This window comes from Sturnus vulgaris, chromosome 7, assembly GCF_052056855.1.
Source record: "Sturnus vulgaris isolate bStuVul1 chromosome 7, bStuVul1.hap1, whole genome shotgun sequence".
NCBI lineage: Eukaryota > Metazoa > Chordata > Aves > Passeriformes > Sturnidae > Sturnus > Sturnus vulgaris.
In genome coordinates this window covers 15790695-15807998 of record NC_142249.1, presented here as the reverse complement: position 1 = coordinate 15807998, position 17304 = coordinate 15790695, and the positions used below count along the sequence as shown (strand labels likewise).

The 17304-nt window shown below is 38.7% G+C and overlaps 1 protein-coding gene across 4 annotated transcripts; it reads right to left on the bottom strand.

Moving 5' to 3' along the window:
* Positions 1 to 2675: 2675 nt before the first annotated feature.
* On the bottom strand, positions 2676 to 16227 carry CMKLR2 (chemerin chemokine-like receptor 2). 4 transcript variants are annotated; one of them, XM_014880288.2, is made up of 2 exons: positions 16091 to 16227; positions 2676 to 5444 (listed from the first exon to the last, which is right to left on the bottom strand). In XM_014880288.2, the coding sequence occupies exon 2, from the start codon at positions 5426 to 5428 to the stop codon at positions 4382 to 4384; it is 1047 nt and encodes a 348-aa protein (XP_014735774.1). In that variant the 5' UTR covers positions 5429 to 5444; positions 16091 to 16227; the 3' UTR covers positions 2676 to 4381. The 4 variants fall into 4 exon arrangements, with proteins under 4 accessions (XP_014735774.1, XP_014735776.1, XP_014735777.1 ...); XM_014880290.2 differs by lacking the exon at positions 16091 to 16227 and adding an exon at positions 15894 to 16049; XM_014880291.2 differs by lacking the exon at positions 16091 to 16227 and adding an exon at positions 15884 to 16046.
* Between the last annotated feature and the right edge of the window lie 1077 nt (positions 16228 to 17304).

The window sequence follows — 17304 nt, the reverse complement described above, 5'->3', positions numbered from 1 at the left end:
TAATGTTTTCTTAGTGGGTAAAGTAGAAGCTGAAACTGAATTTCAAGGTTGCCCTAACACCTCACTGTAGTACCCTGGCGTGTGAACAGAGCATCACTTCAGTTAACATTACCATGGCTTTAAAATACTGAAATGCTCTTTGCTCCATCTGCAGAAGAAATTGCTTCTTTGGATATGTCTAGAATTCCTCTGGGAGCAGAGATGGTTATAAGGGAAAGGAGCGGGGCTCAGTAAAGGTCCAAGTAATGTTTTAGTGAGTAAACAGTAGTATAACTTTCCTTTTGTTTAGTAAGGGTGGTGACTAACCAAATACACCACAGACTTTGTTGACTGCTGAAACCAGTGAGAGAGAGAGAGGAAGCTAAGTTCAAAGTGACTTGCAGTGCTCTGGAGATAAGGCCTGAGACTGTCCTGGTATTTTCTCATCTGTTCTGTGGCTGGGAACTTTTTTGTTTTTTTTTTCCTCAAGGTTGGAAACATTTGCGATGAAACAACGTCGAGTTTTGTCTTAATTAATAGAGAAAGAATGAAGCAGGGGAGGCGCTTCCCTGCGGGGCGCGGGCGGTGCCTCTGGGGGGCGCTGCGAGCCCAGCGGTGCCCTGGGGCAGGGCGGGACCCGGGAATTCTCCACGGGAATTAAGCACGGGCTGCAGCCACTGCACGGCTCTGTCCCATAAACTGCGCGCTGAACTCGACACGTGCTCATGACTTGGACAAGAGAAAAAGAGCTGGAAATGTAAGCACATAAAGGGTATAAAAAGTAGTGGCATTCACAGCACTTTGAGCTGTTTACTCCAGGTTGGTTTCTAGATTGATTTTTGACATTTATTTTAGTGATAGAAGAACCAATCAGGAAAAATCCCAAAAACTGTCTATGAGAATGATACCAATGCAGAAGCTGTCAAAGTTACGAAGCTTCTAAACAAATTCATAATTTTAGGCTGTGTGTTGGACTGACAGGATTTATTGTGACCATGAAGTGGAATCCTTTTATGTGCTGCATTGGTCACGCTGAGATGAAGATGCTCAAAGTCTGACAGCAGCAGCTTAAGTAATTCTTTATTGTTTTTTTCCCAGAGCATCTGTGTGGTTACCTGGCACAGCAGGTCCTCTTTCTCCTTTCTTAAAGGTCTGCCAACTTCAGATTATGTAAGAGCCTTGTTTATAATTTGTCTTGGGAAAAAAATCTGCCTGCTAGAGGCTTAAAGCATGGCTAAAGATCTGAAAGTGAGTATTGTTACAGGCTCACTTGCCACCTTCCATAAACCTAACTCCTGAACAGTATCCTTTCTGTGGCAATTCTCTAGCTGTTGTTTCTGCTAAAATCATGTAGCTTAGTTTTACCAATTCTGTCATGGTGCTCTTAAAAGCAATAAATTAGCAAATACCATATCAGAAAAACAAATTATTAAAAATTCTTCCTCAAAAATATAGATTTTATTATCTGTTTCTGACTTCCCATTCATTCAGTGTGCTGCTTACCTTGATACTCAAATTAAAGCCCCAACTGAATAAAATGGTTTGATTTATGGATGGTAACTTTGTTAAAATACAGCACTGAGTCATTCATGAACCTGCCAGACTGGATTTGTGTGTGTTACATTTATGCTAAGCATGCACTTTACTAGCTCTTCTAGCTCCCTGATTCTTGAGATTCCTTGTGTGTTGGGTTTTGGCAGGGTTTTGTTTTTTGTTTTTTGGTTTTTTTCCCTGATATTAAAAAGAAGGTTGCACAGAAACAAAAAAATCTAGACAGCACAGCGTTCCCAGTGAAAAAATAGGTAGGAATGTGGGCAAGAGTCTTCTACTCAATCCACATATATTTGTGTTAAGTGGTTTTGGGTAGTGTTTGGGTATCTGTTGGTATGTTACTGTGTCATTGTGCTTTTGAAAAATCAACACCCTGGAATAAATGAGGCAAGTATCCCAAGTGCATCCCATTACAAAAAATCAGTAGAAAATTCTGTAACTTCAATATGTTCTGCATGGGAATACTGGGAAAACCGTTTTAACAGAAACTAATCTACATAAAAACCTTCAGAAATACAAACTCTCCAGCAAGAAGATAAAAGTAACTAGAACCTATCCATTATGAAATGTATCAATAGCTATTTCTATAGTATCTCTTTGCATGATGACACAGGTTCCTTTCCTTTTTCTGGCCCCTTTTTTCCAGTGTGAGTCAAACGAGCATTCCTCAGTGCAAGCAGAATTGTTGGTATTGTTTTGCAGATTCTTTGGAAACAGAAACTTAGAGCATTATCTGTTCTGTTTAGATATCTTGCGTTACTCTTGAAGAAATGATTTAGATAATTCTGTAACTGATCTTGGTGTGAAGAGTAGCAGTTACATTGCACTATTGTTGATCCACTCAATGCCATAGATCAAGGCTGATTTTGGCCTCATTCTATTCTATCTTCTCTTTCTCTTGTCTGCTTCAGGCCCTGCTTTCTGATCCTTTAGGCAAGATATATGCTCCCCCATTTGAAAATCAGTCTCTGTGCTGTACACAGGAACATGTGTGTGCACACAACTGAAGAAAGCTGACATGAAACTTAAATTTCATGGAAGAAAGGGCCAAGGTTTGATTTCACCTTCCAAAATCTTTGGAAAGGAGCTGTTATAAGGAAAGCCAGTCACTACATCTTGCTGCTAAGAAAAGCAAATGAACATGCTTTTTGGAAACAACAAAATTTTATTACCTCACTTGGACTACAGCCAGGAGAGTACATCATTCTTAGAAAGATGTCAGGGAACATGTGAAGAAAAACTGCAAAATGTTTGATTTAGGCACATATAGCAGCATGGTGCCAAAATATTATGATGAGCAATTATGTACCAGGCAGCAAATGACTCAAAGGAAGAATGTTGCTTACCAGCTTTCCAGCCCAAAGGGAAATACACTGAAATTCCACTGATCCTGCCTGACTCTCAGACTCTGAAATCAGAGCCCAAAGAAGTAGTTACAGACCACAGTCAGGCTGTTTCTATTCGTGCAGCTACCAGTATTGGATATGCATACATATGTATTTTATACAAAAGCAAATCTATTTACATATAAGGCCTCAATTACAGCATAAATGCTACTACTGTGTTGGCAGGCCATATAAACCAGGTAAATTATCTGAAAGGCAGTTTTATTCTATATGCCTAGGCCAATAACTAGGAAAAATCAATTCAGATTTACCCAAAGCTCTATGCTTTTATTTTCAGTAGAGTTTTGTCCCACATTCAACTTTTTAATTAAGTGGTGTTGCATCAAAAATTGGTTCACTCCACATAGCATATATTTATATTTGCATTGGTGCATGTGTGATTCTGCAGCAAGCAACAAGTTGGAACAGAATACAGCATAACTGGATATACTTCATCTTTCCTATGGGAGTGGACTCCATTTCCTGGATGAACTGTCTTGCCTCTTATTCGGAAAAGAAGTCCAAAACTGGCTACAGACTTGTAACAGAATACTGATGAATTCACTCCACCCATTTTTTTAAGCTTGGCATTAAGGCAAACAAAACGTTATATTATTTCTTTGCCTTTGCTTGAAAGAGAAATAAAGAGCAATCAATAGTTGTAAACCTCTGTAGGACTAAAATTTTAAAGATAGAAAAAGAGGTGTGGCACAGAAGCTGTAAGAAATATTTTTCACTAATTCTTTGCACATTTCAAATCAACCTAATACCTATATGAAACATCTGCTCAGTATTTTGCAGACAGTTGGTGCTAAAAATACAACAAGTGACCAGAAAACACAGGGTCTCTTGTCTTAATTTTGAGTACACGGTAATGAGCACTGGGAGAAGACAGGTTTTATTTCCATAATTTTCTTTTTTGACAATAGAAGGCAGCAATTCAGTGCTCTCCATCTTGGGATTCTTCCTCAGCTGCAGAGTGGAGCCACTGATTGTTTCATTTATGAGGGATGTAGCCAGGGGATTCCTCCTTGGGGCAGTAGTAGGCAATCAGGAGACTCATGACCCAGCGATGTACAGCCACAGCCTCTTGGATGAGAATGCCTCAGTTAAGAGTGGTATCAGCAATGGCAAGGAGGAATATGTTTATTATGTGTTCTTTTGATATCAATGAGCTATGGAACTGCAGCAAACCAACAGGATTACAACAACATTCCTCATCAAAAGCCCAGTTGGAGTAATTCCACCTATGCTGATAACTTTCAGTTCAGGCTGTATGTGCATTGCAAGGGCACACATCCAAATCATGTGTCCCTTAAAGACCGTCCAGTTAAAGCAGCACGTGCAATTAAGCCAGCTGTTTGCAGAAATCTGTATAGGCAAAGATGCACATCTGACTGGCAGGTGTGAAGAACGCCTCCAAATGTCCTGTGAGCTCCTTTGGAGAGAGCTGGTGACAGGAGCAGTCACTGGGCAGTTTCACAGTAGTGCACAGGCGCGTTGTCCGAGCTCCAGAGCTGCTCGCTGACCGTTCCCGAGCGGCTCACCTCCCACAGGGCCAGCTTCAGCACCTCAGACACCGTGGTCTTCACCTGGGCTTGGAACTTCTTGCTAATCAGAACGTAGAGGATTGGGTTGAGGCAACTGTTGATGAAACCAAGGCCAGTGGAGAGGGGAATGCCATCCTGTAGTAAGTCATGCAAGTTTTCATCATGGTGAGCAGACAGCTCCACAATGCTGAATATATGGTATGGTGTCCAGCAGACAAAAAAAGCTACAACTACAGCAGTGATGGTCCAGAAAAGCCTGCTAGAAGTCAACACAGTTCTCCTCTTCACTTTGACAATCAGCAGTGAATAGCAAATAACCATGGTCACTAAAGGAAAGAGGTAACCAAATGCGAGCCTCACCCAGATGAGAATGTGATGTGTCAGCAAAATAAGTTCTCTGTCATGCACATGGAAGTTGTTGTAGCAAATGGTGACATTGTTGAGAACTGTAGCTGTGTCTCTAAAGTATAAGGCAGGGCCACCAATAATTGCAGCTGACATCCAAATGACCCCACTGAGAACGAGGGTGTTCTTTACAGTCCTGTATTTGTAGGAAAAGACTGGGTGGACGAGGCGGATGTAGCGGTCAAGGCTGATGAATGTCAAGAAGAAAACACTGGCAAACATATTAAGTAGTGCAATGAATGAGTTCATTTTGCAGAGCCACTTCCCAAAAGGCCAGTGGAAGCCCAGTGCCACGTATGTAATATAGAGGGGCAGGAAGAGAACAAAAATGAAATCCGCAATGGCCAGATTCAGGAACCAGAGTGTGGAAACAGATTTATCCCACTTAAAGCCCATAAACCAGATGACAATGGCATTACCTGGCACTCCCAACAGAAATGCCACACTGTAAAAGAAAAGGGAAATAATATGGGCAATGCTGAGGGAGGACTGGGGTGACTCATCTTCCTCAGACAGATCGTAGAAATAAGAGTAGTTCTCAAAATCTTCAAACGTCATGTCTCAGGGTGATTTTCTGGGGAAGAAAAGAAATGAAATGGTCAAAGGAGATCCGTTTTACTGCACTGTAAATAGCAAACTGCAATTCTTTCAAGTTCTTGGTCATAACCCAAAAACATTGCCTTCATTTGGCATATCTGTCACCTTTTATCTGTCAGTTGCTAGCCCAAAACTCTTGAAGAAATTTGGTCACAAACATTTTAAGAAATGTTTCAATCAGAACATGTAATCTTCAAAAACTGTTTTCCTTACATTAATTTCTTAACAGACAGCACTGAGCACAGTATCACTGATAAATTTCTAGGAGACCAGATGCAAAGTTTTCTTAAGTATGACTGTGCTATTCTTTTCTGGTCAGGTTTCATACTTTCTGCTCTGTTCCAACATGAAGCAAGTTTTATGGATTACATCTGTCTGAAATCAGAGGAATATTAGACATCTATGTAGGAAAAAAATTCATTTAAAATGCCAGGAAGCCATCTTTTATAAAATTTCACACACCACCCCTGCCTCAAATTATAGTTCACAAAATGACAGACAGCAATTTCTCCAGCAGCTAGAAATTCATGGGTTTATTAATCTCTTTCATGTATGTCTTTGTATCAAGAAATTATGATTTTCAGGTCCATTTAACATATTGGATTTCCTTAACACAGCAAAGAATGTAGAGAAGGAAATATATAGAACACATTGCAGGGATAATATATGCTCTTGTCCTTCCACTAGTGAGCTGAGAAACAGGTAATAGATGAAAGAAAATAAAGCTTCCCATGAACAAAAAACACACTGTAAGAGCTATAAATGAAAATATTTGTGTGTCCTTTTTTTTTTATAAGACAATTACAGAACTTTCTCAGTTTTCTTCTCTTGCAAAAGCTTCTGGAACTTGCAAGTACAACATGATTATTCACATAGAAATTCTTTCTGTGGGTGGGAGGGAAGGTGAGGGGGAGGGGAAAGTGGAATATAAACCAAAACAGAGGGGGAAAAAAGAAATTAATGGGAAAACAGACAGGAAAGAGAGTTTGAATAACAGAAAGAAAAGCAGTCAGAAGTTATTTCACAGTATTATTTCACAGTGTTTTAGTTTGCAGTATAGACAAGCTGCAGCACATCACAGGTGGCCACAGTCAGACAAAAGTCCCTGCAATGATCAAAACAATTTTTCTGTGGAACTCTGTCATCATTTCAAGCTGAATTGTTTGGCTGGACTCAGCTGCACTGAAGACCTGTGCCTGGAATCAGTCAATTAGCTGTCCTATGATTTATCTTACCTCTAAATTCCTGAGTGCTATCTCTATTCCGAAACCAAAATTCAGCCCGCTCTTTTGGAACTCAGCCCTGCATTCCTGTAATTCCATTAATTATAGCACGATAAGGACAGCAGGAGAGGGGTCCCCAGAGCACACTGCCTGCAGAACCACATCTGCAAACTCTTATTCATGTACTCACCTTTCCTCCAAAAAGTAGTGCACTCAGTTTGAAAGGATTACTCACACCAGGGAAGCTACGCATGTGCACACGCATTAGCAGGATTAGACTTCTCGTTTGTAGATGGATAGACAGGGAAGGAAAAAAAGGTTGTGTAATTTTATATCTCTTGATTAAAAAAATATGTAGTAAGAGTCAGCACAGCCTGTTCTGTCAAGAGGCTGTGATAGCATTTGTGATTTACATCAGGCTGAAAGAATGTTATTTGGTTTGCTGTCCTGATAAATGATACTTATTGGGCTGCATTTATGTAATTACATGCCCCTTGGGGGAGGATTCTGCATCAAATACCACTACCACCCATCTGAGTAATTTTTTCAAACAGCTTAACAGCTGCTGAGAGAAAAGTATAAACATGGAGCAGTACCATTAACATCTGGAACATTATATTTGGACAGTTCCAGAGGACAGTGAGGTTAATAACTGGATTTTTAAGTGGGTTTGCCTTCACAAAAAAACTATACCTTCAAATCAAATTTATGCAACTAAACAAAAAAGAATTTCCAACTATTATGACAATGATAAACATTTGTCTACTGCCCAACAACATTAATTTTATATTTAGCATTTTAAAGATGACGTATCACAGGAGAAAAAACATATACTCAAATAATTGCTGAATATATGCCGAGCCCCCTGTAGTTTAAAACTCCAGTGAAAGAGCACACCTGCAATTATTTTTGCAGGCTTATATTTTTTCTCATCTCTAACTCTAGTCTTCAATGCAGGGAATCTTTAGCAGTAGGAGTGAAAAAGCAGAAGGAACATTGTTTACCACTGCTCCCAGTGCACAAATGCTGAAATTAGACTCCATGAATAGGGCTCAGCAAAGACTGCCAATTACATTTGCAAAGCCCAGAAACTTTTACTTCTGACACTGACATATATGAAGCACTTCTACAGCAGGACTTGTGGTATTGTGCCCTGTCTTGAAAAAGATAAGCAGTAGGTGATTGTCAGTGGAGTTACACTGGTTTACATCAATGAGGACACAGATTTTTTCCATTGACCATAATTCAGCAGGAATGTTTCTCTGTGGTCTAGAAAAACATTATCTCTTAATACACGACTCTGAAATTAATACATTTCCAGGGTCAAAACTGCCTTGCAGTTCAGGTCTAGGTCTTGTGAAAAAATCTAATTGTATTCCTTATCCTGTCACTAATTTCCTGCATGATCTTTGACAAATGGCTTACTTTCCAAGCTGGATAAATTCTCATGAATATGTTTGCAAACTGAGACTCAGTAGAGAAAACAATACTTTCAGATAGCAGTTTCTGCTTGGCTTTGAGGCAACTGCTAGAAAGGGTAAGGGAAGTTTGGTGCAGTTCACTGGCTCAGTGTCTGCTGGTCTGGGGAGACAGTGCATGGAAAAACATTTCTCAATAAACAGGAAAGTGTGGTTAGAGATCTGCCAATAAGCCTAGGGAGCAGCCACAGGTTACAGAACAGTGTTCTATTGCATATGGATTAATATAACCAAGTTTAGATTTCATCCTGTCTTTTTTTATGAAATTTTATTTTAAATAGTAAGCACCCTATGTAAAGTGTAGGCTCAGCAGTTGTTTGACAAGTCCATTCCTGTTTGCTGAGCCACAAGCAGCTCTGAAAACTGAGCCTCCTTGATTCAGTTGCTTAATTATGAAAATAGTTGACCAGGAGGTTTCATTTCCTGTCCTCTTCTGTAAAACAGAAGTTAATTTAATTTCTAAGTGACTTTATAGAAATATAACAGAATGGCTCTTGGCACTTTTAGATCTTGGAACAGAAAGCAGATTTACCAAGAAATACAGATCATTAGGAAATATTTCTAAAATACAAAGCCACAGAACTGCTGAGAAGAGACTTCACCACATGTTGCATGAACAGTCTTTCTCTGAATTTCAGCAGGGAATTACAGACTTCGATCTCAGTTGACATATTCACAGCTTTCTACTAAAAGTACCTAGAGTTTGTGTCCTCTACCACTATTATGGCTAAGCCATAATGACAACTTGGACAAATGATTGGATCTGTCTAAAATAGAACAGCTCTTGTCCCACTAAGAATGGCCTTACAGTTTTGACATGGGACCAGTACTTTGGGATCTATTCATGGCTATGCCACATGTATCCTGTTTGACCAGGGGAAGTTGTTTGACCTTTCCACACCTCAGCCCCGAGGTCAGCAGAACAGCTTTGGAATTAAATTACATCGGGCTTTCAGACTAAAATAGAAGAAAACAAATTAAAAAGTTGCAATTTCCATCCACTCCACTTGAAGCAAAGTCCTCCTGGGGGTTCAAAGTTCCCTGGACATCACACAAGTTAGGACCTAACTGAATTACACTGGCAGTCTTCACCACAGATTTGGGCTCAGCCCACAAAACCTCTCTCTCTCACATTTGGTCCTCATTACTTTTGAATTTTACATAAAGGTCAAAGGGAAGAGTTTATTCATTGTCTATGTTAGTTAAAAGTTAACACAAATATTTGAGTGGTAGTCCCCAAATGTATTTTTTCAGTGTGACAGACAGTGTTGGAGCGTTTGGCCAGGTAAATTGGTTTAAGAGGTCACAGTAATGGGTCCTGACCTACTAGGAAAATTTTGGTTTGGAGGGTTGGCTGTCTCAGCAGATCAGTTCATAGAGGGGAGATATTACACAAACCCTCTTATCAGTGTCTTCTTGAACAACTGTGAGCACATCACATTCCATGTGTATTATCTGTGGCTAAAGGAAAGCTTATTTGATTGCATCACTTCAACTTCTGTGATCTGCAAGAGTCAAAAGTTGCAGAACAACCAAAAACAAGCTTCACAAAAGGTCACCTAAAGCCTACTTGTCATACTGTGTGTCAGCAAGTGTATCCAGGTATTGAATTCAGTTGAAAGCCCTCATATTTTTTTCTTGGAACTTTTGAGGTGACAAATTTTTATTTTATCTAGCTTCAAAAACATAAACATAAAATTCACCTGATAGTTTATCTGTAAAGCTCAAAACTCAGAAGGCTGAGCAAATTAGAGGTATAATACACATGCATTTCTGGCAAGCATTTTACAAAGACACAAGGAATACTGAGGAAATTACAGACTGTCATAGACTTGTATTTCTCTCCCAAAAGGACAAAGCCAAGATAATCACTTGCCTCTATGCAGAAACAGAACTATAGCAGGAGGTGCCTGATACTCTCATACTATAAAATTAAATCATACAGATTTAGCCTAAGGTTGGCCCTGCAGACAAAGCTGCTAGGTAAGGAGCATTTTAAGCTGGTATACACGAAGGCAGAACCAAGGCTTGTGTCTATGTTTTCTCTTTCACAGACACGTACACAAACAATTGTCTTTTGGCTATCCTTTTAATGGTGATTAGATAGGTGGTAACCTAATTATTTCATATATCATCCTGAATTCAGGAACTAGAATGGGTCACAACAGATACAACATGTGACTGGAAATGTTTTTGAGCCACAATATAGACGTATTTGTTCTAGCAGATAAGAAAGGAATGCAAATAACAACCATTCTCCATTATGTCTCTCAGTGAAGCACTGTTAAAAATGCATTTGCAATGTACTAGCTAGACATGTCCTAGAACTTAGGCCAAAACTAACTGTCTTCAAGCAAGGCCAAACACAACCCTGTTAGTCATAACACACCACCTCATCTGTGGTATTGAAGTCATTTGACCAGATAATAGCCTGACAACATTTCACACAAAGTGAGAGTTATAGGATTAACAAATTCCTATAGCACAGTTAATATTGGTAAATCTACAATTTCAGACCAGCAGTTTTGCCGACACAGAAATGTTAAACAAAAAATAGAAAATCCAACTTCATATCTAAATAAGGCTGCTGTAGTACGAAAAATATCATAGTAGTTCTTGCCTGAATAAAAAATATCTTTGAAACAACAGCTGCAATTGAGCAGTGTACCATTTCCACAATCAGAGACCTGATAAATGTCTGCAACAGCAACTCTGTATCATCGAAACAGATTTATTTTCATGCTGATCCCAAGACTTCCATTCCCAAAGATGACAAAGAAACCCAGACATTCCCAGGACATGCACTGGTGAGGGGAAGGCACTTGATAACTCCATAGTTAGTTCTTGTTTTTGCTCTTATTCCCTTCTCTTAATACAGCTAAAAGTAAGAATATAATTTTTAATATTTCTTTGGAATACAAGGAGTTTCTGTGGCCACTGCAAATCACGTAACCACAAAAATCATACATGGGAATCAGGAAAATGACTGTTCATATCCGTGAAACTTAAAAGTGGCACCATTTTAGAGAAAAAAATTCTGATATTCTTACCAAAAAAATACAGACATTTAGCTAAACAGTGACACTTGAGATTTAAAAATTGCCTAATGTATTGTATGTGTCAGCACTGCCAAAGTATTTACATAAGCAGTCATAATGGTTCAGTATTCATAACCTTACTGAAATGAGGTTCAAGTGAGAAGTATCATCACTCTGGTTTACTGGAGAATGACCTACAGGAAGTCTCTGATCAAACCAAGTGCTAAATCTAGAGTCCCTGCCTAGTGGTTCAACCACAGCCCTATCCTCCTTTCTTAAACTTAGCACTGTCCCTTCTCTCATGGTGAAGAAACCACAGCTTCACCTCGGGGAGACTTTTCCCTTCCTGAAGGGAGGCTCCCTCCTGTGCCAGCATGCTCACTGTGGTGGAGGAAGGCAGCACTTACCTGGGCAGCCCTTCCTGCTCCTGGTCTGTTTTCTCTGCATGGAGGAGAAAAGCAACCTGGATTCCTGAGCTAACACACAACCAAGTATTGTCCCATGGAAGCTTCACGCGTTTTTTATTCCTCCTCAAACACCAGCAGTATTTCCCTTGGCTATAAGCCACCATAACTATGTATCTAGAGCAACAGAGATACCTGACTAAAAAATTTTAAGTGCCTCAGCTTCCCAATGAATGGACTGATAGGATAATGAATGCTTGTGTTTCTAATTAATTATGGCTTTTTAAGGTTTTGGTGCAAAAATAACTTGGAATTTTTACTTTGCAACTGTTTCATGTGTTTGTGATGAAAGAATATTTTGACTAGCATTCATATGATCATTACATGATCATGCAGCTCTGAGCATGTTTTTTAAATGGTGATACTGCTTCAACAAACACATGCTTTAGCCACAACTAACTCCTAAAAAAAATCGTAAAGTAGAGGAGAGAGTAGAGGATACAAAATAGAGAGCAGAGGATACAGAATAAATGCAGAGATTTTTTCTGCAGTTGACTCATCAGACTAATTAAGGCCAATTAAACACGTTAGACAACAGCCATTCGAAAGGTATTGCAGGGTAACAACAGGTCATTACAGAAAAAATCCAAAGTAACACTCTCTCCAGCAGGATACAAAATATCTATCAAAAAACAGATTAAAAAATAGGTAACAATCTGCTATATACAGTCCTTTTAACAAGAATAGTTTAAAAATAACCTCAAAGAAAACTAGCACCACAACTCATTCTTCTAATATACCTTCATGTACCCTAATCACTTTCACAGATTAATTTCCTAGTCACTTATTACAGTATGCTTGGTTGTGTACTGCGCTTTAAATTGATCTCTGTTTTCCTAGGTCTGTTCTACCCCACATTTATGTAACTCAGCAGTTTCTTCTAGCATAAATATAATATTGCTATGCTCATATTACTCTTGCATGGGTGTATCAGAACATCAAATTCCAACACACTGCTAGTATGTATCAGCTGGAATGTTTTGGATAACACACTTTATTATGTCCTCACAGTTAATATACTAGGATCACTGTGTACAGTAGATTGTGTCTGCTCCTGTATCAGTGTTATTCTAATTTTCCTACTTATACAAAACCAACTTTTTTTTTTTTTAACTTTACGATCAAATCTGTAATAAAATACTGGCTTTATTCCTGCAAAACTGGAAAATTCATATTGTTAAACACATTTTCAGGACCTGATATTTATCTATTTCCCAAACATGGCATTCGGAACACTCCCCAGCACTGATAGGAATAGATGAATATAGGTGTTAAATTAGGAGCTTGGAAATACTGGTTTTACAGGCTTACCATATTACCTTTACAAATCACTTCTCACTTGACTCTGCCAGGTATGGTACAACACCCTCAGTTACCATTACTCAGGTTTCTTAAATGGGCAATGGTTCTTAACATTTCCACAATATCTCATTAAAATGATGTGGGGCTGAAGCTCATTAAAAGGGCATCACTAGAAAGAAGAGATATGAGTGTAGAAAGTGGAATTACATAGAATGCACAGGACTTACTATACATCACTTTCTCTCTCTCCTCTAGAAGGCCTCAGAAGGGAATAAAACTTGTGTACCAGGCTCACACTTGCTGAAAGTAGCAAGTATTTTATGTTGGGAAAGTACCCGAAGCTCCTAGTCCTTGAGATCAAAGCCTCCCTGGATTTAGGCACTACAAGCACATAATGAAACACAATTCTTGCTTTGTTTATAATTAAACAGAATAAACACATACAAAAAGAGTAGGGAGAGACATATCTTGCCCAAAGCTAAACAGTAAATTTGAAAGCAAAGTTGGAAACTGAATAACTTGACAAAAGAATAAAGAGGCAAATATCTTTAGTTGATAGAGGGAAAAGATGCTGGTTCTTCATACTTGTGCCTTTTGATTCTTAAAATGCATCCTTCAAGAAGTATCAAAAAGGGACAAGAGAGCCTGGGTAGGGGAAGAGAAGTAGGAGAATGCTACCAGGTTTTTGCTAGCTAATGTCCCTGCCCAGAACTGGAGATTTCTACAGTGCTGGCCTTCATAGATAATTCTTGCAAGCAAACCTAACTTGCAGCAATGGGTTTTGTTAGCTTCCCTCTGAGCTCAGTAATGAAAAATTATTGTCTGTATTGCAGTAGGTCTGTTCAGCTCATCCGAAGATTTACAGCAACATGGTGGGCCAGGTGTAAGAGAGCTGCAACAAGCCAGCAGAAATTACTTTTGGAAAAGAGCAGCCATGGGCTAAAACGTAGATTTTTGCTCCTGCTTTAAGGTCCTCAACCTCTGGAACATACTGAAGATACAAAGAGTACAGAAGTAGCTGAGCTCCCCTGGAAGTACTATATGCTACCTGTGAGGACACATAACTTTTTCTTTTTGGCTCAGGAGCCTCAAGCACATTGTAAAAGTAAAAGCAATTGTGAGAGAGTTCATCTCCATAGCATTTCTCCTTCTAGAAGCAATGTCTCTTGGACACTGCCTGCCCCAGTCACAGCAATCCCTTTCTTCATCTAACAGGCTACAAGAAGCTGCTCCTCACAGCCAGCTCTCATGTGCAAAGCCAGCCCAGCTCTGCTGTGAAACTGCTAGCTTCAGACTGAATGAACACAAATTAAACCATTATCAGAAATAATGACTGCAAATTAGCCAGCCAACCACCACAGTAAGAGAGACAGCTGAACTGCTGGCACATCCATAAGACAAAAGAAATAAATAAGCAAATAATAAGACCATTCAATAGATTACAGTTCCCTGGAAACCTAGCTGCTGCTTAGTGCTTGGAATAGCAGAGTTATTAATACAAAATTAAGATAGAATAACAGATAACAAACTTCAAGTGTCTGTTAAAAAACACAAGGAGAAGAAAATGTTTTATGGCAACTGGCTTTATTAGGAAATAGATATAAATTTTCCTCTTGAATCAATCTATCAGAAATAAAAATCAAAGCATTTCAGAAGTTGCTCATTTGGTTATCAGCAGAAAAATAAATTCTTAAAATTAAAAGAAAGAATGTGTAACGTACAGTACATAGAAATTGCATTATTTTGATCAACATATTTCCTCTGCCCTCACCATGCAGTTAAAATATGTAATTAGATCCTGTCTAGGAATCCTCAAACAGAGCTTTCCTGACTTATGATCCTTTTCCACAAAGACAATTAGAGAATCCAAACCATAAATTCATTCTCCAGAATCAAATAACTTCCAATGTGTCACCATCAAAGATATTCTCAGTTCAACAGAAGTGGACTCTGGTGTCACTCACGGCACATAAAAAATCCCTGGGGTTGAAGTAAAGTTGATAGCACCTCTATCCTCTCTGCCTGGCATAAGTTGCTGATAATGTTTTAAATTTGGCCAGAAGTTGCAGACATTATACAAAAGTAAATTGGGTTATCAAAATATTTGCATTTCTCAGTTCTGAGGCAGAACAATAACATTATGATAGTGAAAGTAAGCTATCCTATCATAAATAAATTAATCCTGAAATCAGTTTCTACAAATCTGCTCTGACATACCCTTAGTCATTCTCTTCTCCTTAGCTATGAATCAGTAAGCACTTGATATTATTCAGCGATACACTTTCATTCAGCTAGAAAGCAAATGTATTTTAATTCACAGACAATGTTCAATCTATACACGTTTTCTAAGTCCACAAAACCAGATCTGGGATATTGTTTGGCTTGCAAGATCACATCTAGAAAAGCAACAAGTGACAAGTGTTATCACTAAGTGTGAATAGGAGGCGGCATCTATTCCTGTCTCATTGTGTGGCAGCATACAAGGCTTCAAATCTTATTATCACTTCCAATACACTTAATGAAAGCTAGATCCATATCCCACCTTATTCCAGAATGGTTGGGGAAAGCACACACATTTTCCAGCTGAGATCACAGAAAACTTATTTAATTCTGCAGAACTGTAATTCTTCAGAAGTATTTTGTTAATCTGCTATTTAAATTGAAATTATTTCCAGTTTCTGTTCTAGAATCTGTTCAGATCGGAACTGATGTATTTTTAACTAATTATGCTGGAAATTGCTATACCTAGACACAATATCCCCGAGCAAATTAAAAAATTAAAACCAACACAGGGGACACAGAGGGGAGAGAGAGATTTAAGTCAAGGTCACTTACCATTTGCATACAGGATAAAACTCCTTGAAGTGTGTAATAACATATTCAAAAGTAATTAAAAATTAAATTCACATACATTTTCATACCTTTTCCTGGTGCTGGGGTGGTTCAAAGTAATCTTTGAAGTAAATGAATATCACATTCTCTCTTCCAAGAAGCTCTTTTAGCAAGTGTATGCTAGACCACCTTACAACATTTGGCTGCAACTGTTGCAGCTGTAGAAACTCACTGTTTAGAAGGGAAAGGAGAGAAAGGTCTTAAATATAAGAGAGTTTGAACTTACCTTGTTTAGCTGTTTGAAACAAAAGGCACTGTAAATCAGGGATGTGAGCTCTGTAGCAGAAGGAAGAATGAAATGATCTGCAGAGCTCAGAGTCACTTCAGTGTGATTCCAGCTGCTTCACTTGGCTACTGCCTTCCTTCTAATAAAGCTGCAGAATGATATAACGCCGTGTTTGTTTTCAGCTGAGGAAGTTGTTTCCAACTTCCCTTGGTTTTCTAGACCCATTTTTGAAATATTGCCACGCTGTATAATCCCAGTATTTCACCAAAAATAAATGTTAGACATTTGAATGAATCATTTTGGTCAGTGTCCAAGCAAGCAACAGATGTGGTGGCTGATGAATGGAAAGAGACCTTACAGTTGTGGGCTGCTTTTTGTTCTGCAGAGAAGAGGGTGAACAGTATTCCTTTGTAAGCACTCTGGTTTATAGAAAATAATGTTGAATGAACTGAAAGATGTTTAAAAAGTCATACTGAAAGCATCGTTTTTAAATGTACAGTGTGGTACATTCATTTGCTATTTCGGACTAGTAGATTAATCTCCTTTTGTGTGTAAGGGAGAAGTAAGCTCCTCAAAACACTAATTAGTGACTCTCTCTGTCAGATAGCGTAACACTGGTCAGGAATTTGAACTGGATTTTAGGTGTCTGGGCCTGACTCTCAGTTCTGTAAAGAGCCTGATGTGTTTTTGTGGCCAGGCCTCATGATCTCCATGTCACTCAATTTCTCAGTCAGTAAAATGGAAATGTTATTACACTACACTAGTGTCTACCTACCATAGCTTACCTGACTCTGATGGTACCACCATTTTAAATCAGCTAAGCATCTGTCAGTCTACCCTGCCAGTGGAAACAAGAATTTAACAGTAGTACTCTGCTGTCACTAATGCAAAACCTGTAACATGTTCAACACCAATTGAATCTAGTCAAGACCAAATTTTCTATATCAAATCTATTGATTCCAGTGAAAAATTAGAATGAAAAGTCTCCAACAAACCAACCGAGCATCAAAGAAACAAACAAACAAAAAACCAACAAACCAACAGAAGGGTGAAGTGCTTAGTGAGATCAGCTAAACTGGGATTTCAGCATCTGAAATTTTAGCAAGGCTATCAGTTTTTAAATAATTCTCTTTAGTTTCACAGACCACAGATTCTCTTAACAGGAACCAAAATCTCCTTCCCACATAGCCAGTCTTCTTTGTCTTCCCTCCATG